Below are 24261 nucleotides of genomic sequence, written 5' to 3' on the forward strand. Positions count from 1 at the left end.
ATTCTCACAACCTCTCACAACTACGCACCTTCCATCGCCTTTAAGTGGGGACAGAACAGTCAGAAGACTGCTTAAGAGCTCAATACCCCGGCTACAGATCCCTAAGAGCACTGTAACTTCCCATGTAATCTGCCTAGCAACAAGCCTTGTGCACTAGTCTGCCTGCACAGTGCATGCCTGGACAAGCCTAAGGGGAAGCTCTCCCATCTGCCACGTCCTATATCACCTCTGCTTGCATTGTAAAGGGACAGTTTATGCACCTGCTGTTTCCCTCTAGCCATACCACTTCTATAGACTTGCAGTACATTATACCTCATTAATGCACATTGCTGGACTGCGAACCCCAAGTTTTGCTAAAGACACCTTGGGAATCTCATCAGGGAGTCCTTGCAGAGCTGCACAACAATTTTTAGGACCCCTATTCAAAAGTCAAGCTTCTTAAAGAGACAGTACACCTTAAATCAAAATGGCCGAAAAAGACCTCGGACAGTTCCCCACTGCTGAAACAGAGCAAATACAAGCTGATACTGTCCATCATGAAGCCCAGGAGGCAGATTCCGCGCTTTCAGCAGACCAAGTTGTCCGACCAAAGCGCTCTTTCAAACCCACGATGAAGGCCACTGAAAACTATCACACTATGAAAGATGAGCTATGTGAACACCTGGAAGAACTGTGGGAACGAGTCACCTCTTACATGTCAAGACTTGAATCCTCATCAGGTGATGCCGCATGCTTACTAGCCGCTCTGGAACGACTGAACACAGCTCATGAAAGATACAAGAGACAGTCAACAAGGTACATTACCTTTCTAAAAGACTCTAAAATTGATGAAGCCCTTTCAGACCTGAGCAAGGCAGAAGAGGTGGACAAGGAAAGAGATGCCAAGGTGCAAGGTGCCATAGACAAGGCCGAACACCGTATCTCACACCAGCAAGAAACCAGATCACACCGATCAACCTCATCTAGACGTTCCTCTCGGTCATCCGGGTCATCATCCTCAAGAAGCTCAGCCCTGAGCGACAGGATACTAGAGGCCTGCATAAGAGCAGAGGAATCCAAGGTGAGATGTTCCTTCACAGAAAGAGAAGTAGAAGCAGAAGCCAAAAGGGCAGAAGCAGAAGCCCTTGCAAAAGCAGAAGCTGCTAAAACGGAAGCCAAAAGGGCAGAAGCGGAGGCTCGGATAAAGATTCTTCGGTCACAGATGGAAGAGGAAGTTGCACTAGCTAAAGTGAGACTACTTGAGCAAGCATTGATCCAAGGTCCTGATCCAGCTCACTCGCCACCACTGGAAGCAGACAATCCAGTTGATCGCACAAGAGACTATGTACTGAATCAGTTACCTGTAGCAACCCCAGTTTGCAGTACCGTCCAAGCCGACAACACCGAAACCTCCAACTTACCTCTATCAGTGCCAGTGCCACCTAAAGCACCCGAGCAAATTAATAACAGTCACCAAGAGGTGCCCTCTCAAACACAGTCTCCACGGCAAGATGACAACCAAGTGTTTCCTGACCCACTTCCACAGCTCAAGCAGCGGTCATCAGAATCTACAGAGGCTAAACCACAGCTCAACCCTGCAGCAACGTCATTCTACGCGGGAACATCTCATCCATTCACGCCAGGCAGCCCATACGCCCCAGGGGCATCACGAGTCGTCGTGGCAACAAGTGGTGAGAAATCAGATATGTCTGAGTTTGCCAGGTTTATGGTGAGCAGAGAGCTAATCAACACTAGTCTCACGAGATTCGATGATCGTGCAGAGAGCTACAGGGCCTGGAAAGCAACTTTCAAGGCAGCCATCGCCAATCTCAACTTCACTGCGGAACAGGAGCTCGACCTCCTGATCAAGTGGTTGGGCCCAGGCTCTACAAACCGTATTAAGAGCCTCAGAACCGTCTATGTGGGACAAGCAGAAGCAGGTCTTGCTGCTGCATGGCAAAGACTGGAACGCACCTTTGGCGGTGCAGAAGCAATAGAGAAAGCCCTATTCAAGAGACTGCAGGACATCCCAAAGATCAACCTTAAAGAAGTTCACAAGCTTCAAGACCTAAGTGATCTGCTCATGGAGCTGGAGCTCGCCAAAAGAGACCCTCGTCTGTCTGGGCTGTGCTACCTGGATACAGCCCATGGAGTGAACCCAATCGTGGTGAAGCTGCCATATAGTCTGCAGGAGAAATGGGCAACGTCAGTCTCAAGATACAAAAGAGTGTATGACGTCACCTTTCCCCCATTTATTCAGTTCTGCAAGTTCATCGATGAGCAGGCCCAGATGAGGAACGACCCCAGCCTCGACTTCCTAGAGTTCAACACTTCGGCAGCAGCAACAACATCATCATCAAGGTATGAAGGAGCCATACACAAATGCAGAGACATTAAGAACACTGTGAGTGTCAGGAAGACTGAGCTACCATCACCTGCAGCACCCACAGATAAACAGTACACCATCTCATCACGAGATAAGTCTTTCAATCAAGAATGTCCCATCCATAAAAAACCGCATTCACTGAAAAAGTGCAGAGGGTTTAGATCCAAAACCCTACAGGAGCGCAAGAAAGTCCTCACAGAGCTTGGGATCTGTTTCAAATGCTGCGCATCACTTGAGCACATGGCCAAGGACTGTAAATCCATCATCAAGTGTGAGGAGTGTCACAGCGAAAAACACGTTTCAGCCATGCACCCAACCCAGCTAGCTAGAGACACACCGGCTGCAGTCACCACCACTCCCACTCCAAGTCATAGCGGGGAGTCCAAGAATCAGACTGACACCACCACAGCCGTCTCCTGCTCATGCTCAGAGGTATGTGGAGAGGGCCAAACACAGAAATGTTGTGCCCGAATATGCCTCATCAAGGTTTATCCCGAGGGACATCCAGAAAAGGCAATGAAGGTGTATGCCATCATAGACGACCAAAGCAACCGGTCCCTGGCAGGAACCAAATTCTTTGAAGCCTTCAGAATTAATGGACCATCAGAACCCTACACCTTGAACACCTGCTCGGATAGAGACTAGCGGCAGAAGAGCCCAGGGATTCATTGCTTCTCCAATCAATGGGAAGACTGAAATACCTCTACCAACGCTCGTTGAATGTGATCAAATACCCAGCCACAGGAATGAAATTCCTACCCCAGAAGCTGCATTTCATCAACCACACCTAAGACACCTCGCTAGTGTTATCCTACCTCTGGACAATAACGCAGAGATTCTACTCCTGCTCGGCAGAGACAATCTAAGGGTACACAAGGTGCGACAGCAGTGTAATGGGCCTGACTATGCACCATACGCCCAGAGACTGGACTTGGGATGGGTAGTCATAGGAAATGTGTGCGTTGACCGATCAGGAATTGATTCCTTCAAGACTTACGTGCATGGAGATGGGCGCACAACCTGCCTAAAGCCATGTCCTCATCCCTATGGAGTGAAAGAGAAGTCTCCAGACACAACACAGCTACCTGACATCACTTCTTCTCTGCATATCGACAACTTGGGAAGATCAGTCTTTCACACAACCAAGGACGACGATAAAGTAGGCTTGTCAGTAGAGGACAGAGAACTCATCGGAATAATGGACTGTGAGTTTTCTAAAGACAAAACCAACCATTGGGTCTCTCCATTACCCTTCCGATCTACCAGGGTAAGACTCCCAAACAACCGAGCTCAAGCTCAGGCCAGATTTAACTCTCTTCAGCATTCTATGAACAGCAAACCTGAAATGAGAGAACATATTGTTGCCTTTATGGACAAGGACGTCTGCAACAACCTGGCAGAACCTGTAGCAACCAAACCGAATCCAGCAGATCACGCAACCAGACCTATGTCTATAAGTTCTTTTGCTAACTCTTCTTGGCTTACAGGTCCAGAGTTCCTGCTGAGACAGTCAGAAGAAGGTGTCCAGGAAGCCTTCAGCATCCTAGATCCAGACAACGATCCAGATGTCCGAGCTGAAGTCAATACCCTGGCCACCAGTGCAGAAAAAACGTCCAACCTCGGTTGCCAACGTTTTGAATGTTTCTCCAGCTGGATGAGGCTCGTCAGGACTGTCGCTAGGTTAGTGCATATCGCCAGATGCTGTCGTACTGACCTTAAAAACAAAGACTGTCATCACTGGCATGTCTGCCACAAAGCCCTTTCTGCTGAGGACATCTCCCATATCGAGTCCCTCATAATACGCCACCTCCAACAGAGTGAATTCGCCATAGAATGGAAGTGTTTATACAACAAACAGCAGATTCCATTAAGAAGTCCTCTCGCCAATTTAAACCCAGTCACCGACAGTTTCGGCTTACTGAGAGTTGGCGGTCGTTTGAACCAGGCTCATCTTGGAGTTGCAGAACAAAATTCTCTCATCATTCCCAACAAACACCATGTTACAGTCTTGCTGATCCGACACCACCATGAAAAGACTGAACACCAAGGCAGGCAAATTACAGAAGGTGCTTTACGGTCTGCAGGCCTCTGGATTATTGGAATGAAGAGACGTGTAGCACAAATACTACACGATTGTGTGCACTGTCGTAAAGCGAGAGGAAAACAACTGTACCAGCGAACGGCTGACTTGCCTACAGACAGACTTTCTACAGAGCCACCTTTCACCTACGTGGGCCTAGACGTTTTCGGACCATGGATGGTGTCCACACGCAGAACTCGCGGAGGCCAAGCAAACAGCAAGCGGTGGGCTGTGTTATTCACCTGCATGAGTGTTCGAGCCGTTCACATTGAGGTGTTAGAGTCCATGGATACCTCCAGCCTAATCAACGCCTTGAGAAGGTTCCTAGCCATCAGAGGACCAGTGAAACAGCTGAGGTCTGACCGTGGAAGCAACTTCGTCGGTGCATGTAGAGAACTGAACATCGACACCAAACCTATCCAAGATCAGCTGGCAGAGAAAGGTTGCACCTGGATCTTCAATCCCCCTCACAGTTCTCACATGGGAGGCTCCTGGGAGAGGATGATCGGGATTTCACGCAACATCTTGAACTCCATGCTAATGGACGTCAATTCCTCAAGACTCACACATGATACTCTAGTCACTCTTTTAGATGAAGTCTCAGCCATTATCAATTCAAGACCCCTTGTGCCGGTGACCATGGATCCAGAAACACCAACCATATTGACTCCTACTATTCTTATTACCCAAAACTGACGACGCGGTAATGCCCAGCGGAGAGTTCACCTACGCGAACTCTTATCAAAAACACTGGAAACGGGTTCAATACTTGGCTGACTACTTCTGGAACCGATGGAGGAAGGAATACCTCACCATTCTTCAAGGAAGAAAGAAGTGGCGACATCCCAAGCCGAAACTCAAGGAAGGAGACCTAGTCCTCATGAAAGATCAGACCACAGAAAGGACTGACTGGCCTATGGGACTGATTACTAGGATACTGCCTAGTCAGGACGGCAATGTTCGGAAGGTGGAGCTAAAAGTCATCAGGAAAGGTGAGACGAAGACCTTTGCAAGGCCAATCCACAAACTCGTTATGCTTTTGCCCATAGAGAGCGTCCCTACAAGATGAACGCTACCGGACCTGAACTTTGAGCCATCCTTCTTGTTTTTGACTCAATTGAGCTTGTTTTTGCATTTAACATGCCTTTCCTTTCAGGTTGTATTATGGACTCAATAGTGAAATCCCCAAAGTGAATTTCAGACGGGGAGTGTGCTGTTTCTATTTGTCTTAGTTAAGACTGTTATTTAATGTTTTTCATGCTTGTCTCTGCTGCCATCTACTGGTCAGACCTTTCGGCTCCTCTGTTTCTTTTGTCCAGCCCATGGGAGTGTCTGATGACCCTCTTGCATCACATCCTGGTATGTTCATTCCAAACCAGAGTTTGTGAGAACAACATCCCTGATTGGAGCTACTGGGAGCAAAGTTTTCTGACCACGTAGTAGCTTCAGAGGCAAGCATCACTGGAGAATTTCAATGCTAAGTACTTGGATTACTGCACTCTGCATGTCCTAACCTTTGGAGAAAATAAACCACCATTGTTTCATCTCAGCATGTGCATGTTTTCACTCTGGAGCGCTCTGGTCCTGTCTGCCTCACCTATAGGAAAAACGAAGGTAAGATTCTCACAACCTCTCACAACTACGCACCTTCCATCACCTTTAAGTGGGGACAGAACAGGCGGCAGTTAAGCAACTGTCAGTCGGGATATAAGCCCTCTGATTTCTGGACTTGTTACTGGTTATTCATTCATTTGGCGCTAGCCAGGGAGCAGAGTGGATGTGTCTTACTGCTGCTGCTATTCTGTGATTATTGTAAGTGTTTTTTTCTACCTCCCTTTTTCATTGTACCCTTACCCTTACTCCATGGTCATCCCCTGGTGCAGGTTATTGGTGTGTATAGGTTTTTATTTACCCCATCTGTTCCTGTGGATTGTTGACCCCTTGTCCGAGTCAATCCCCTGGGTGGTGGAGACTTAGATGTTAGGGCCTGGACAGGAGACAGGGCTATGCTGGAGGCTCGACCCTGACTACCTCTAAGTCTACCGTTGGGATAAGGGACAGCACAGGGTTAACAGACTAAGGGGTACTTTGCACGCTGCGACATCGCTAGCCGATGATAGCGATGCCGAGCATGATAGTACCCTCGCCCGTCGCACATGCAATATCTTGTGATAGCTGCCATAGCGAACATTATCGCTACGGCAGCTTCACACACACTTACCTGCCCTGCGATGTCGCTCTGGCCTTCGACCTGCCTCCTTCCTAAGGGGGGCGGGTTGTGCGGCGTCACAGTGACGTCACACGGCAGGCGCCCAATAGAAGCGGAGGGGGCGAAGATGAGCGGGACGTAATCATCCCGCCCACCTCCTTCCTTCCTTCCTTCCGCATAGCCGGTGGAGGCAGGTAAGGGGAAGTTCCTCACTCCTGCGGCTTCATACACAGCGATGTGTGCTGCCGCAGGAACGAGGAACAACATCGTACCTGTCGCTGCAGCGAAATTAGGAAAATGACCGACACTACACAGATCACCGATTTACGATACTACGGTTCGAGGGGTTCTCCACACCCGAGGGTTGTGCGGACACTCCGAATAAAAGGGGACATATTTATACGGGATTGTGTTATGATCCGGAACCATGGAAACCACCATCAATCATTGGTAAAAGGTGACAAGAGCATTGGCAACTAATCTGGCCGCCATCCCCTTACTAACCATCACAACTAGAAGTAGCCGAGGGGTGAACTAACATCCTGTGCACCGCAAACCCAGCCGGAGAACTAGCTATCCTAAAGGAAGGAAAGATGAATAACTCTCTGCCTCAGAAAATAGACAAAGAATAGCAAGCCCCCCACATTCAAAGACTGCGGTGATATAGGAAAACACAATACACAGATAGATGATAGGATTACCAAAATGTGAGGCCCCCCACTGACTAAAACAGGAAAGGACAGGAAAGGGGCTGATGGTGGCCAGAGAAGAACCCTGCACAATTCCAAATTCCTGATAGTACAAAAGGCCCTCAGACCGCACAATCTGCACTCCGTCCTATACCAGGCGCTCTTGTCATACCAATGAACAGAAAACAAGAATCATTACAAGTTGAAAAAGCCCCAAACACATGGACTAATAGGAGCTATACTCCAAACATAACTGCAGGGAGTTTCCCAGCTAAACAACTGAAAGGGAAGATCCCTGCATGCAAAAAAAACTGAAAACAACCACAGCAAATGCCAAACTCAGATAAGAGTAAAGAACCAAACAACAAATAAAGAGCAAGCACTTATCTGAGGTAGATGTGGTGTGGAGCAGAATGAAGCAGGCTGGTGAACAAAGAACAACTGACATCCGGCATAGCCTGCTATCAGACCAGGATTTAAATAAGCAGAGAGTTAGCAATGGAAATGCCCATTGCTCAACACACCTGGTCTATGTCCAAATCATTCCTGGCCACAAGAGGGAGCCTCCCAGCAGCCAAAGCATAACTGACATTCACAACAGGATTGTTTGTAAAATGTCTGTGACGCCACCCACGGTGTGTGGTGAGATGTAGCACCACCGCTGCTGTTGTGGGGTTCCGTGACGTTGGGCGGCAGCTAGATGTTAACCCCTCCGTGGGTAGGGATGGATGTCCCGGGGCCCAATGTCTCTATGCTGAGGATGGTGATTGCAGGGGCCGGTGCACCCATCCAGTCTGGGGATGTTACTCACGGTCGAATAAAGCACACAAGTCCTGTGGTAAACCAAGGTGATGGTGGTCGGCTGCCGCAGACAGGTGTATCTGATCCCACACCCAGGTTGGTAGTCAAAGTCTCTATCCTCTGCACTCGGTGTGTTGTAGGTAGGACTTCCCGGTTTGAAAAGCGGGAGTCCACTTCCGGTCCTTTGGTTGGGACCCGTGCCCGTCTGACACTGACCCTTCGGATCTACGGGCCCTGGCGGTAGCCCTATCCCTCTTGGTGGGTGGTTGTCTACTTTTTGGGACTTAGGTTGGGACAGGACCTAAAATCCTGCCCTCAATTGGATAATTAGCTAGGCCGGTCCTGGCTTCAGGGTCCAAGTACCCCCTCTGTGCACACGGTTTCCGGGTCGGTTCTCCGGTGTCGGTACCAGCGGGCTACAACCATGCCCCGGTCCACCTCGGATCTCCAGCAGCCGTCTTCCGTCTCCTGCAGACTCTGGCTACCGTCTGCCACCTAGCCAATGCACCAGGGCTCCGACCCTGGCGCCCTGCTCTTTGCACTAGAGCTACAGACTGTCAGCTTCAAAGCTTAATCGTGAACTAGAACTCACTGTTTTTCCCGCCCCGGGTTCTCTAGACCCCTAGGTGGGCGTTTCCTAACCGCCTGGTCCCACCCACTGGTGTGTCTGTATTACCCTAAGGGGGTGTGACTAGAGTTTCAGGTCGGCTGATTTAACCCTTTGTGGGATAGATCTTGTGCGGGGCCAATATGTACATCTACCTGGTTTTCCAGGGCACTACAAGAGAGGAGGAGGTGTTGCATTGTATGCTGTGAAAGCATATATCGCCACAAAAATCCAAACTTCAGAGAATGGTAACTCTGGAGAAACTGTTTAAGAATACAAGGAGTGGAGAACAGAAAGGACACTATTGTAAGTGCTTGCTAAAGGCCATCTGAACAGACTGAAGATATAGATGAACTCTGTTTACATATATTTGTTGGAATCTCTCTAAGGGGTACTTTGCACACTACGACATCACAGGTGCGATGTCGGTGGGGTCAAATCGAAAGTGACGCACATCCGGCGTCGCTGTCGACATCGGAGTGTGTAAATCGTTTTACTACGCAAAAGCGTCGAATCGGTGTAGCGTCGGTCATTTCCATAATTTCGGAAGGATCGATGTTACGATGTTGTTCCTCGTTCCTGCGGCAGCACACATCGCTGTGTGTGAAGCCGCAGGAGCGAGGAACATCGCCTTACCAGCGTCCCGGCTGCAATGAGGAAGGAAGGAGGTGGGCGGGATGTTTATGTAATGCCCTGGACTAGTCAGGTCGTCCCAGGTAGTCCCATGCACACACACCCCCTCCCCTTAGTAAGGTGACAGCAGCCAAACTTCAAAACCTTTGTCACCACCCTCCGGGTTTGATGTTCACACCAGGGGGCGGAGCCAGGCTGTTGGCTCCGCCCACCAAGGAGTTCACAGGCCCGGAGGCGGGAAAAACAGTTAGTTAGAGTTGAGCTTTGACAGTGGAGTGAAGGGGAGTCAAGTTCAAGGGCAGACCTGTGCTCAGGCCTGCCAAAGTCTACACCAGGTGTCTGGGTTGGAGCCCAGTCACCTCTGGCAAAGAGGCAGACGGTGGTGGCCGCCTGCAGGAGCTGCGATTACAGCCGGTGGAGCCGTAGGGACCGGAAACAAGCGGTGGCCCGCCGGTACCGAACCGGGGAACCGATTGGAAACCGGAGCACCAGGAGGGGTACTCAGACCCAGTACGAGGCCCAGAAACAACTAGGCTAAGTCAAATCAACTGATTGAGGACTGGACTTTAGGACCTTTCCCACACAAGACCCGACTTAAGACAACAGCCCAACCATTAGGGTAAAGCCACCGCCAAGGCATAGAGACCCAAGGGGCCAGCGTCTTCGGGCAAACAGGGCTCTCCAAACACATAGCAAGCCGGGGAGTGGACTACCGTTGCTTAGGCATAAGAGTCGCAACTTTTACACAAGAAAGGTGCAGGAGAAAGGCGGAAACCACCAACCTGTTAAGAGGAAGCTGCAGCCGGCTGCGGGCACCGTTCACCATCTTGTTTGGTTTACCAGAGACTCCAGCGTGTCTATCATAGTGAGTACACCAGTGCCTTCGGGCCGCGCACCGCGCCGCACCGCACCGATACCCCAGAACGCATCCATCCTTTCGCCTCAGCACCTCCCTTGGTCTCCCGGAACCATCATCCCCCTCCCCACAGAGGGGGTCAACACCAAGCTGCGCAACACCGTCCCCGGGAGCCTAGTCAACGGCAGCGGTGGTGTCCATCCATTCACCACAATCCATGAGTGGCGTCACGAACTTAAATTCCCTGCAAACTACCGTGGATCCGGCCGTGGACCTCCCCACCGAAGTCCCTACGTGTAGTGCCAACCCCCTTTCAGAGCGACGTGACCCCTGGGTCCGTGGAGAGCTCGGGCCACCCACCGACGAGCACGGATCTGAGCGGCTCGGCAGCCGGCCGAGCCCCGGGGCGGTACATTTACATCCCGCTCATCTCCGCCCCCCTGCTTCTATTGGCCGCCTGCCACGTGACGTCGCTGTGATGCCGCACGACCCGCCCCCTTAGGAAGGAGGCGGTTCGCCGGCCAGAGCGACGTCGCAGGGCAGGTAAGTGCATGTGAAGCTGCCGAAGCGATAATGTTAGCTACGGCAGCTATCACAAGATATCGCAGCTGCGACGGGGGCGGGGACTATCGCGCTCGGCTTCGCTACCATCGGCTTGCGATGTCGTAGTGTGCAAAGTACCCCTATGGCAAAAGCAATGTGTCCAGAAAATTCTTATTTTCTTTCGCTGACAAATGTATCTTTCTAAAAGGTAAAAGAGAGAACAAGAGGATCAGCCATCTCGGACCTAATTCTAACCAACAGGGAGGAAATGGTTGAGGAAGTAAAGGTGGATGGAAATTTAGGAGGCAGCAATCTTGCTATCCTTGAATTTTGGACTACAAGAGGAGGAAGACCTGTGAGGACTCAGACTTTAAGGTTGGACTTCAGAAAGGCAGATTTTAATGGACTCAGAAAGAGGGTAGGAAAGGTCCAATGGCTGGATTTCAGAAATGTCCAACAAGGATAGGAGACTTTGCTAAAGGAAATTCTCACTGCACAATCAGTGACAATGCCTAAAAGAAGGAAGAATTGGAAGCAGTTAAAGAGACCAGGATGATTGAACCCACAACTTAAATACTTACTAAAACAAAAAAGAAATGTATATCATATTGAAAGGAGAATATAATGCTGTTTGCAGGGGCTGCAGGGCGAGTGTTAGAAGAGCTAAAGCCATTAATGAAGTGAGGCTCGACGAAATATTAAAAGCAATTAAAAAGGTTTTTGGGGGTAAGTCAAAAGCAAAATAAAATAGAAGTAAAATCTTCTGTGTCATTGTTGCATTGTCCTGAGGAAGGGGGCAGAGACCCCTGAAACGCGTAGACTTGTTCATGCTTCCTTAATAAATGGCTTGGAAAATTATCCTTTGGATTGAATGGTGATAAGCGCAGCGCTGATCCCTGATTTCTTTATGAAACTTCTATCTCATTGTTACGGGTTCGCAGTTGTCTCCACTGACTTCTATGCTTCATGAGGTGTTAGGACTCTCACAACATCCATAGGTGAGTGCACCCTATTATCCTTTTTATTGATTTTACCGGTTAAGACTTTATGCGCCTCTCTTTCCTCCACAGTTTATAAAAAGCAAAATAAAAGTTAAAGATGCTATAGGAGTTTTACGGGATGAATAGGGTGAAGTGGTCAAAAATGCTGTTGAGAAAGTGAAACTTTTAAATTCCTATTTTGCATTTGAGTTCTCCAAGAAAGCAAATGTATCACCAACTGATCTTCGGTGTGCTATTGAAGGAATAAAATAATCCACATTATAAACGGTGAGATGGTGAGAAAACACTTAGCTAACTTAAATGAATTTAAATTTCCTGGTCCAGATGATTTATGTTCTAAGGTACTGGAAGAGATAGCAGAAGAAATTGCGGGACCACTAGCCAGAATCTTTGAAAATTCTTGGAGAACTGGAGAAGTTCCACAAGATTGAAAAAGGGCAAATGCTGTCCCTATCTTCAAAAAAGAAGATAGAGCCAGGAAATTACAGGACAGAGAGCCTTACTTTTATACCAAGAAACATCTTTGAACAATGTATTAAACAGCATGTATTTAAGTACCTGGATAAGAATAAAATAATTAACCAGAGACCGCATGGGTTTGTAGCAAACATGTCATGCCAGATTAATCTAATATCCTTCCATGATGAAATCACTGACTTGGAGAATCAGGGAAATGCAGTAGATATAGTATATATCAACTTCAGTAAAGCATTTGTTAAAGTATCTCATACTATCCTTATTGAAAAAATGACCTAGTATAGGATTAACAGGGCTACGGTTAGGTGGATGCATTACTAGTTCAGTTATTGAACTCAAACAGTGGCAATAAAAGGTTGCACATACAATTGGAAGTGTGTTTCAAGTGGGGTACCAGAAGGTTCTCTCTTGGCCCAGTGTTGTTCAACATTTTTATAAATTATCTAGATAAGGGAACTGTGAGTAAACTATTCAAATTTGCAAACGATGCAAAGCTAGGAGGATAGCTAACACTAGAGAAGCAAGAGAAAGGATTCATAATGATCTAGATCAGCTGGAACAATACATAGCGACTAATAGAATGACAGAAAACAGACAGCAGATCAGATCTCATACTTTGCACTGATGAGGGACAATCATCCCAAAACACTGTGTCTGCAATTGAGGTTCTGATCTGGCATAAATCCTAGGTGATATGAAAAGACTTGTTAAAGGGCCACTTTTGACTTTTAGGATGGCTACTTCCAATAGGTGGCACTAGAATTTGTCTCCTTCCTCCCTGAAGAGACAATTTGAAGAAAACAGACAGAAATGCTAAATTCTGCATCCAGACAAGAAAAACAAAAATAACATCTACATAATGGGAGGAATAGAACTAAGCAGCAGCATGTATAAAAAAGACTTGGGTATACTAATAGATCACAGACTGCATATGAGTCAACAGTGTGATGCTGCAGCAAAAAAGGCAAACGCAGTTCTGTGATGTATTAAGAGAAGCATAGAGTCTAGATCACATGAATTATCCCTCTCTATTCCTCTTTGGTCAGACCTCATCTGGAATACTGTGTCCAGTTCTGGGCACCACATTTAAAAAAGACATTGAAAAACTGGAGCAAATTCAGAGAAGAACTAAAAGAATGGTGAGCGGATTGTAAACTATGTTCTACAAGGAATGGTAAAAGGATCTGAGAATGTTTACTTTGCAAAAAGGAAGGCTAAAATGTGACATAGCAGCTGTCTACAAATATCTGCAGCAATGTCACAGTGTAGAGGGATGATCCTTATTCTCATTTGCACCTGGAAGCATGAGAAGCAATGGGATGAAAATGAAAGGGATAAGATACAGATTAGATATAAGACAAAACATTTTGACAGTGAGGGTGATCAGTGAGTGGAACAGGTCATCACGAGAAGTGGTGAGTTCTCCTTCAACTGAAGTCTTCATATAGAGGCTGGAAAGACACCTGTCTGAGATGGTTTAGTCAATCCTATGTAGGAGAGCGGCCTGTGTCCTGTAACCCCCTGAAGATATTTTTGTTTTTATAAGAATGTATACTGTGTATATACAGTACATGTGTAGTGACAGTAAGATGTTTAAGTTGCATATGTGTATGTAGCTATGGGTGCAGTACTACCAGCCACCATTAGGTGTTTAGGCATCACCAGTAGAGTTGAGTGAGTACCTCTAACTATTCATACTCACTATACTCATAACAAGTATTGTCTAATACTCGCGTATTCATTCTGAATAGCGTGTGCAATGCAAGTCAATGGGGAAAAACACTCGCAAAGTAACAAGTAACCCGAATGCCGTACTATTTGTGCAAGTAGCGAATAGTGCAACAGTCAGGTTACTCGTTACATTGAGTTTTTCTCCACTGACTTGCATTGCACATGCTATTCAGAACAAACATGCGAGTAGTAGACAGTACTCTTTATGAGTATAGCTAGTACAAATAGTTAGGTACTCGCTCAACTCTAGTCACCAGTCCTGGGTTCACTAGTTGGAAGGGGAACCTTAAGGCTGCTTTACACCTTACAATTACACATGCGATCTCGTATGCGATCGCACACGCCCCCATCGTATGTGCGGCACGGTCAATTTGTTGCCCGTGTCGCACAAACGATTAAATCCTGTCACACGTACTTACCTTCAATACGACCTCGCTGTGGGTGGCGAACATCCACTTCCTGAAGGGTGAGGGATGTTCGGCGTCACAGCTACGTCACAAAGCGGCCGGCCAATTGAAGCGGAGGGGCGGAGATGAGCGGGACGTAAATATCCCGCCCACCTCCTTCCTTCAGCATTTCTGGCGGGATGCAGGTAAGATGTGTTCATCGTTCCCGGGGTGTCACACACTGCGATGTGTTCTGCCTCGGGAACATTAAACAACCGGACATTCAATTTTTAGTAATTGAAAGACGTGTATGCGATCAACGGTTTTTCGTTCAATCGCAATCGCACGTAGGTTTCACACACTACAATATCACTAACGATGCCGGATGTGCGTCACTTAATACATGACCCCGCCAACACATCGTTAGATATATTATAGCATGTAAAGCCCGCTTTAGGCCTAAGGTATAGTGATGGCGCTGAGAGGGTTAACTAGAGAAGCCGGCTCACAGTGAGGGTTATATAGTGTTGGGCATTTCCTGATTTGGGGAGTTAATTTGGTGTGGAAAGTGGGTAAAGGCAGATGTAATGGGCAGGAGGAAGTAAAGGTGACCAGGACCGGATTGCAGCTTAAGCTATGTGGAGCAATTCAGGAACCAGAGAGTGCCCTCCTCAATCAGAGAGGCTAGTGTAAACAGTGCGGACAGTAGTGGGTCAGTGATGACTGATGGTCACTAACACTCGGGGAATCAACTCGAAGAGTAACCTTGAAGAAGTAGCATAGTTGTATAGGGTAATCTAATCACAGTGATACCCATTGACCCACATGGTTAGATACCCAGGGGAAAGCGATGCCTCAACCGCCCCCCACCCTTCTTGGTATCTGGTGTCAACTTGTCTGCAGCCATAATGGAAGAGCCAGTCTGTACTAAAATATCAATGCTTTGTTTGAAACCAAGTGTGAAACCTGTCACAAGAAAGTGAAATTAGTGTTGGAAATATGTTATCCATAAATTACGTACAGTTTTTAACCATTGTGGATTCGTCTTTAATAACCTTGAAAGCAGAATTGCACAGTGTGAACGAGATGATGAGAACCTTATCTGTAGCATGCCAGGGAAAGCGAAGGAGTGAAGCCCTCACCCATGACTACCGCCCCTGACCACGTTACACCTGTATTGAGCAGGGGTTTGGAAACAATGAAGGTCCCTTCCAGCTCTAACATTCTATGATTGTGTTCTGTTATATGTGGTTTCAGGAATGGACATACAGTCATGGCCAAAAGTGTTGGCACCCTTGAAATTGTTCCAGATGATGAAGTATTTATCCCAAAAAATTATTGCAATGACACATATTTTGCCATACATATGTTCATTTCCTTTGTGTTTATTGGAACAACATAAAAAACTTAAACAAAGTCAAAGTGGACATAATTGCACACAAAACCCCAAAAATTGGCAGGTCAAATTTGTTGGCACCTTTCCAAAATTGTGGGTAAACAACTTTGGTTCAAGCATGTGATGATCATTCAAACTCACCTGTGGGAAATAACAGATGTGGGCAACATGAAAATCACATCTGAAACCAGATAGAAAGTGGAGAAGTTGACCCAATTTTGCATTGTGTGTCTTTCTGAGTGTTCCACGATAAATATGGAGAACAGAAAAATAAGAAGAGAACCGTCTTTGGACTTGATAACCAAAATTGCTGAAAATATAAAAATGTTAATATTCCCTTGTCTAAGGTGCACAACATAATCAAGAAGTTTACAACCCATGGGACTGTAGCTAATCTCCCTGGACGTGGAACACAGAGAAAATTGATGATATGTTGCAATGGAGGATAGTCTGGGTGGTGGACATTCAAGCTCCAAAGAAATTCAAGCTGTCCTGCAGGTTTACGGTACATTAGTGCATTCAATATATTAATTAAATGAAATGCTATGGCAGGAGACCCAGGAGTACCCCACTGCTGACACAGAGACATAGAAAAGCTAGATTGCACTTTGCCAAAATGTATGTAAGTAAGCCAAGATCCTTCTGGGAAAGTGTTTTGGAGACAGAAGAAACCAAGATAGAGCTTTTTGGTAAAGAAAATTATTCTACTGTTTACTTATTAAAGGGGTGGTTCATTAATCTGCAATAGTGGCCACATCTCTGTAAAACTGATAGGGAAGCATTTTTTTCAGATACCTTGTTCAGCAAATTCTGCCTCTGAGCAGTGCTATTGAGGTCCACTCATCCCTATCATGTGGCCCCAGGACTCCGTGACTAGAGTTGAGCGATGTTCGAGGTTCGCCAATTTCATGTTCGAGTGATTTTGGGGGGTGTTCGAGTCGTTCGAGGAACTCGAACGATTTGCTAAAAGTTCGGCAGTTCGAGTTAAGTTCGAGAACGGTTCGATCACCAAAAGCGTGGATTTTCACAGTAAGTATGTGCGCACGTTCCGTATCTGCATGGGTCCTGCATCCCCAACACAATCCCTCTCTCTTTCCTACTCACCGATCACGGGCGCCTCGCTGCACGGCTGTCACAAATTTCCGGCGGCTTTTCCTCTTTTGAAAATGGCTGCTGCTTCATTATTCAATCAGGTATTCCGTGCCTTCCCCCCCACCAGCGCCAATGATTGGTTGCAGTCAGACATGCCCCCACAATGAGTGACAGCTGTCTCACTGCAACCAATCACAGACGCCGACGGGCGGGTCTATATCGTGCGGTAAAATAAATAAATAAATAATAATAAAAAAAAAATGCGGTTCCCCCCAATTTTGATACCAGCCAAGATAAAGCTACACAGCTGGAGGCTGGTATTGTCAGGATGGGGAGTGCCACGTTATGGGGAGCCCACCACCCCAACAATATCACCCAGCAGAATTGCCGCATCCATTAGATCAGTCTTCCTGAGTGATTGAAATTAAAAAAAAAGACAGTTTGCACTCTGAAATGCTAAAGTATGAAAACTATGAATGTGTGAATATAGTTTTCATAAATTAGCAATTCAGAGTGCAAACTTTTTTATTTTATGTCATGTTCAGTTATGCACCTGTTTACACTTCAGTTTGGTGAGTGCCGTCAGTCTTTTTGTCTATATTCAAGAGGGTCTTACCTTCTGACCGTGCACCCCTCCCCCACTTGCCACAGGTGATTGTATTTTTTATAGCAGGTTCCTACTTGCCCATACACAGGAGGTTTTTAACCCAGAGAGAGGCTTCAACATAGAGTAGGTGCCCAGTTACGAGATATGCTGTGACGTGGCAACTGGGCAGATATACAAATGGTCCTTTCTATATGCTATATATCTCATTTCCCTTAGCAGTAGTGCATATCTATATTCACACATTCATGGTTTCCATACTTTAGCATTTCAGAGTGCAAACTGTCTTTTTTTTATTTTAAATCATGTTCAGTTATGCACTTGTTCACATTTCAGTTTGGTGAGTGCCGTCAGTCTTTTTGTCCATATTCCTGAGTGACTGGGCTGAGAGCAGCGTTTGACCGCTCATCACAGCGCACCATTTCACACACACTCTCTTTCACTGCAGAGCACCGCAAACATTAGCCGATGCTGGTCTGTGACGAGCGGTGAAACTTAATCCACAGCCCACTCACTCAGGAAGTCTGGGCCTCGCTTCGCTGATGTCAAGTCAACTGGAAGTTGACCTGACATCACCGGATCTCAGAGGTCACTGAGCCTATCAGTTTTACAGAGATGTGGCCACTATTGCAGAGTAGTGAACCACCCCTTTAAGATCCTTCTTAGTAGTGAACTTGGTGAAACTGGGCAACGTGATATCAGGGTGTATTCTCCTATACCGCCACTTAAATGGGAAATTATCACATTTTGCCACACGATAAGATACAGTATGAGATACAGTGATAGTACATTTCTATATAATAACATGGAAAAAGTGAAGGTAGATGAAGACATATCAAGAACATATTGTACGTTTTCATTAATGAGTGAAATGACAAATAATTTTCATATTTTACATTGCAATGAATATTAATTAGTTGATTTTCTTTTAAGTATCTATATTATGAGTCCCTACTCTGGATTAGGTGAATCTTTGAATTTTGGACAGACCATGCTAACAACTTCTACAAGTGATAGTCCTTAAACCAGCCCTCCATAAGTGCAGTAAAATTTCCCAGACATCCTGGCTACTTCCATGAGATTATTCTCCTTTCTCAAGAAACTAAACCTGCTATGACCAATGACATCCAGCTATTTTACCATTTCATTGCAAGCATCATTTCCATATATTTTACATGCAGTTTGCATGAAGACACAGTTTGCTTAACAGTTGAGCAATGTACAATTATAAATGTAAATACGTTGCTTTACTTATCCTCTTCTGATTCTTCACAATATAATCCCTTAGGCCATGTGCACACGATGAGGTTTTTTTTTACCTCAGTATTTGTAGCCAAAATCAGGAGTAGAAAAATCAGAAGAAAAGTGTAATAGAAATACGGGCACCACTTCTAGATTTTTTATCTACACCTAGTTTTGTCTTACAAATAGTGATGGGTGAACACTAAAATGCTGTAATGCTCATTATACGATTTGAGCTGGTCAGACGCAAGGACGAGCTTGATGCAAGTAAAGCGGGCTTTACACGCTGCGACATCGCTAGCCGATGCACCCGCCCACGTCGTACAGCTGATATGTGGTGATCGCTGCCGTAGCGAACATTATCTCTACGGCAGCGTCACACGCACTTACCTGCTCTGCGACGTCGCTGTGACCGGCGATCCGCCTCCTTTCTAAGGGGGCGGTTCGTTCAACGTCACAGCGACGTCACAGCAGCGTCACTGAACCGCCGCCCAATAGAAATGGAGGGGCGGAGATGAGCGACCGGAACAAGCCGCCCACCTCCTTCCTTCCTCCTTTTCCGGTGGAGGCAGGTAAGGAGATGTTTGTCGTTCCTGCGATGTCACACACAGCGATGTGTGCTGCCGCAGGAACGACAAACAACATCGTACCTGTCACTGCAGCGATATTAAGGAAATGAGCGACGTGACAAAGAGCAACGATTTGACGTTTTTGTGCTCGTTGATCGTCGCTCATTTGCGTTACATGCTGTGATGTCGGTAACGGCGCCGGATGTGCGTCACTAACGACGTGACATCGACGATATTTCGTTGCCGATGTCGCAACGTGTAAAGCCCGCTTTATGACCATTATGGAAAGTCAAAGATTGGCCTGTTCTGGTCTCTGCCCACACACAGCCAGCCATAAACTGTTCAAAAGTTTGGACACACCTTCTCATTCAAAGAGTTTTCTTTATTTTCATGACTCTGAAAATTGTAGATTCACATTGAAGGCATCAAAACTATGAATTAACACATGTGGAATGAAATACATAACAAAAAATTGTGAAACAACTGAAAATATGTCTTATATTCTAGGTTCTTCAAAGTAGCCACCTTTTGCTTTGATTACTGCTTTGCACACTCTTGGCATTCTCTTGATGAGTAAAGAAAAACGAGTGACCATCATTACTTTAAGAAATGAAGGTCAGTCAGTCCAAAAAATTGGGAAAACTTTGAAAGTGTCCCCAAGTGCAGTGCCAAAACCATCAAATGCTACAAAGAAACTGGCTCACATGAGGACCGCCCCAGGAAAGGAAGACTAAGGGCTCGTGCGCACGTTGCGTACTCACATGCATTTACGCTGCGTATTGCACTGCAGCGTAAATGCATGTGTCCCCTGCACAATCTATGAAGATTGTGCATGAGACGTGCGCACGTTGCTCTTATGAACGCAGCAATTTGGGTGCTAAAATTTTGACCCAAATCCGTGTGTTCATAAAAGCAGCATGTCAATTATTCCGTGCGCTATGGATGCAGCTCCCACTCTGTCTGTGGTGAGGGCAGCATCCCTAGCGCATGAAATCGGCTTTTTTTTAACAAAAATGCTGCATTCATTATGCAGTGTTTCTGCGTTGCAGCGCACATGTGCTGTCAAATCGCTGCAGAAGAATCAGCAGTTACGTGTGCATGAGCCCTAAGAGTCACCTCTGCTGTGGAGGAAAAGTTTTTCTGAGTCACCAGCCTTTGAAATTGCAGGTTAACAGCAGCTCAGATTAGAGACCAGGCCAATGCCACACAGAGTTCTAGCAGCAGACACATCTCTAGAACAACTGTTAAGAGGAGACTTTGTGCAGCAGGCCTTCATGGTAAAAAAGCTGCTAGGAAACCACTGCTAAGGACAGGCAACAAGCAGAAGAGACTTGTTTGGGCTAAAGAACACAAGGAATGGACATTAGACCAGTGGAAATCTGTGCTTTGGTCTGATGAGTCCAAATTTGAGATCTTTGGATCCAACCTCCGTGTCTTTGTGCGACGCAGAAAAGGTGAACGGATGAACTCTACATGTCTGATTCCCACCATGAAGCATGGAGGAGGAGGTGTGATGGTGTGGGGGTGCTTTGCTGGTGACATTGTTGGGCATTTATTCAAAATTAAAGGCATACTGAACCAGCATGGCTACCACAGCATCTTGCAGCAGCATGCTATTCCATCTGGTTTGTGTTTAGTTGGACCATCATTTATTTTTCAACAGGACAAAGACCCCAAACACACCTCCAGGCGGTGTAAGGGCTATTTGACTAAGAAGGAGAGTGATGGGGTGCTACGCTAGATGACGTGGCCTCCACAGTCACCAGACCTGAACCCAATCGAGATGGTTTGGGGTGAGCTGGACCACAGAGTGAAGGCAAAAGGGCCAACAAGTGCTAAGCATCTCTGGGAACTCCTTCAAGACAGTTGGAAGACCATTTCCGGTGACTACCTCTTGAAGCTCATCAAGAGAATGCCAAGAGTGTGCAAAGCAGTAATCAAAGTAAAAGGTGGCTACTTTGAAGAACCTAGAATATAAGACATATTTTCAGTTGTTTCACACTTGTTTGTTAAGTATTTCATTCCACATGTGTTGATTCATAGTTTTGATGTCTGCAATCTGACTCTACAATTTTCAGAGTCATGAAAATAAAGAAAACTTTGAATGAGAAGGTGTGTCCAAACTTTTGGTCTGTACTGTATATATATATATATATATATATATATATATATATATATATATATATATATATATATATATATATATATTCAAACACACACACACACACACACACACACACGCACACACACACACAGTTATTACCAGGAATGTTAGCACCCTTGAAGTTGTTCCAGAAAATGAAGCATTTCCTTCAGAAAATTAATAATACACCCCCTGCACCGCCCCTCTCCATAGTACAACCTGTACACTGCACCTCTCCGTAATACACCCGCTACACAATACACTCTCTACACTGCCTATCTCCATAATATCTCTCCCACACTGCCCCTATGTATCATATCCCCCACACACTGCCCCTCTGTATAATATCTCTTGCACACACTCCCTCTCTGTATAATATCCCCCACATAATGCCCCTCTGTATAATATCCCCTACAAACACTGCTACTCTGTATGATATCCCTCACATGTGCTGCCCATATGTATACTATCTCCCCACACACACTGCCCCTCTGTATAATAACTTTTCCACACACACTGCCTCTCTGTATAATATCACACACACACACACACACTACCCCTCTGTATATCCCCAACACACTGCTACTCTGTAAAATATCCACTACACACACTGCCCCTCTGTATGATATCCCTCACATATGCTGTCTTTGTATACTATTCTGCACACAAGCTGCCCCTCTTTATAATATCCTCCCACACACACACACACACACACACACACACACACACATTGCCCCTCCATATATGGCCCCACACACACAGTACCCCTCTGTATAGCATCCCCCCACAGACACACACACTGTTCCTCTGTAGAATACCCCCCTGCACACACACACACACACACACACACTGCTCTTTGCAACACTTTGTTAAGAAAGAAGTAGTGGTCACCACAGTGTAATAAATCTAAATAAAGGGTGGGGTGCTAACAAAAACTATGCAAAAAAATGAATTGTAACATGAGTGTAAAAAAGCTGCATAGTAAAAATTTGGACACCCAGCTATTTATATGTTAAGATGTCTTTTATTGATACAAAGCATATAAAGCTGACAAAAACAAAAGGTTAAAAACATGACTGACAGGAGAAATAGAATGGATGAAAAAAGGGGATGGACATAATAATCCTGTACATATCCCCAATGAAGTATCGGGGCACTGATAATAGAATGCACAATAAGTATATAAACAAGGCAGTGTCCACACTTAAATCGTATAATCCCAAAGCACATAATACCTGGCTGTAGAGCCTCATTTTAAAGGTAATGTGGCAGTAAGTCCATAAAGGGTATAAAAAATGGATAATAAAACTTACGGAGTAAATACAAAACAGGTAATGAAATTTAGCAGCCCAAAACAGGCACTCCGACTACACCAGCGTACAACACGCTGTCTGCAGGAAATGCCCCACTTATGGCTCCCAGATGTGGCAAACCACAGTCCAATATTTAGATTAGTGTTCATTAAACTTTAATAGTGAACTATCAACAATCAGTTCAATTTTACATAAGTGCCATAGACATCCTCTCGTAAACATCTTCTCATAAATCTTTGTACATCTAATTGGAATACAATTGTTTCCAAAGTTATGTCCAACTGAAGGTATCTTCTGATTGACCTTTGTATATTACGGACATATTATTGTACCAGAGCCGGGCCTACTGGAGAATCCTCTGATCCTGGTGGAGGTTACCACTGAAAGTAATTTCTTAGCAACTAACACTGGATGCATAACGTCAATTACATCCTAAAAAAAAACCCGAAAAAGAAGCCTACTGGCATCCAGTGTCTAGGACTTATCCCACTACATGATATTTTGGCCTTATCAACGCTCTAATAATATTAATTCAGATTAAATTACCAAAATTCACATTCTCAGTATGATGAAAACCTCTGTGCACCATGTCCGCTGTCTACTTACTGTTCTGGATCACGCTGATCAATGTCACAATTACCAGGAGGACAATGTTCTCAACGATTTCTTGATTCATTTTTCAGAAAGACGCAGATGATGTCTTACAGTCCAGTGATGAAAACTTTACTGTGCACTGTGGATAGTGGTTTTAAAGAGAAAAAGAAATAGAGGAAGTTGATTTACTTATCTTTCATTGAGGATCTCCACTCAGGAGATGTTAGAGGAACTAACATACACGCATGATGAAACAAAATTGGCGGAACATTAGACATTCCGCCATAGATGCTTAAACATGTTAAAGAGGATCGATCTCTCACTGTATTTATTAATTTAAACTCAGTACCTCCTCCAATCTCTCTGTTCTACTGGTTCTGGAACAATTTTTCTTTCTTTTTTTTACTATACAATTTTTTTCCTTTAACCAACTGGGCATATAACTTCTATGTAAGCATTATCTTTTTCTCCTCTATGACACTGGCCAATCAAAACACTGCCACGCCCACACAAAAAGTCACATCCGCAGCTTGGCTCAGCATATTCTGTTGGGAACTCCTCTGTCGTTGCATTTCTTCCTGCAATTTGAACACCGGGCTCAGCGTATCCACCTGGGAACTCCTCTATTGTCCAATCCCGCGTGGCAATTTGAACCCTTGAGCTCAGGAGAGCAGCAGCAACCAACATCTCCCAGTCTCACAAGTATGCTCCTTGTGATAAACTTTGACCTGTCTTCCAATCTCCAACTATCTGGGTCTCTGGTTGGCTTGCTATACATATAGGGATATTTATTGAAGAAAAAAATCTGATTTAGAAAACCCATTGTCCAATATATTATTTGCGGGATCTGACTGGCACACTCAATTACTCTATTGTGGATCCAGGCTCTGATGCGATGATGGGTCCCAAAGGTCCAACAGAAGATAGTCC

General features: G+C 45.6%; 1 protein-coding gene across 3 annotated transcripts in view; it reads right to left on the reverse strand.

The window, feature by feature from the left end:
• ALOX5AP (arachidonate 5-lipoxygenase activating protein) overlaps positions 1–24261 on the reverse strand; it is a 71255-nt gene that overhangs the window by 19039 nt on the left and 27955 nt on the right. For all 3 annotated transcript variants that reach the window (XM_075334616.1, XM_075334617.1, XM_075334615.1), the window contains exon 2: positions 23344–23470. In XM_075334616.1, the coding sequence (XP_075190731.1) occupies positions 23344–23413 (70 nt within the window). In that variant the 5' untranslated portion in view covers positions 23414–23470. The remainder of the gene's footprint in view (positions 1–23343; positions 23471–24261) is intronic.

Source organism: Anomaloglossus baeobatrachus, chromosome 2 (genome assembly GCF_048569485.1).
Source record: "Anomaloglossus baeobatrachus isolate aAnoBae1 chromosome 2, aAnoBae1.hap1, whole genome shotgun sequence".
NCBI classification, from domain to species: Eukaryota; Metazoa; Chordata; class Amphibia; order Anura; family Aromobatidae; genus Anomaloglossus; species Anomaloglossus baeobatrachus.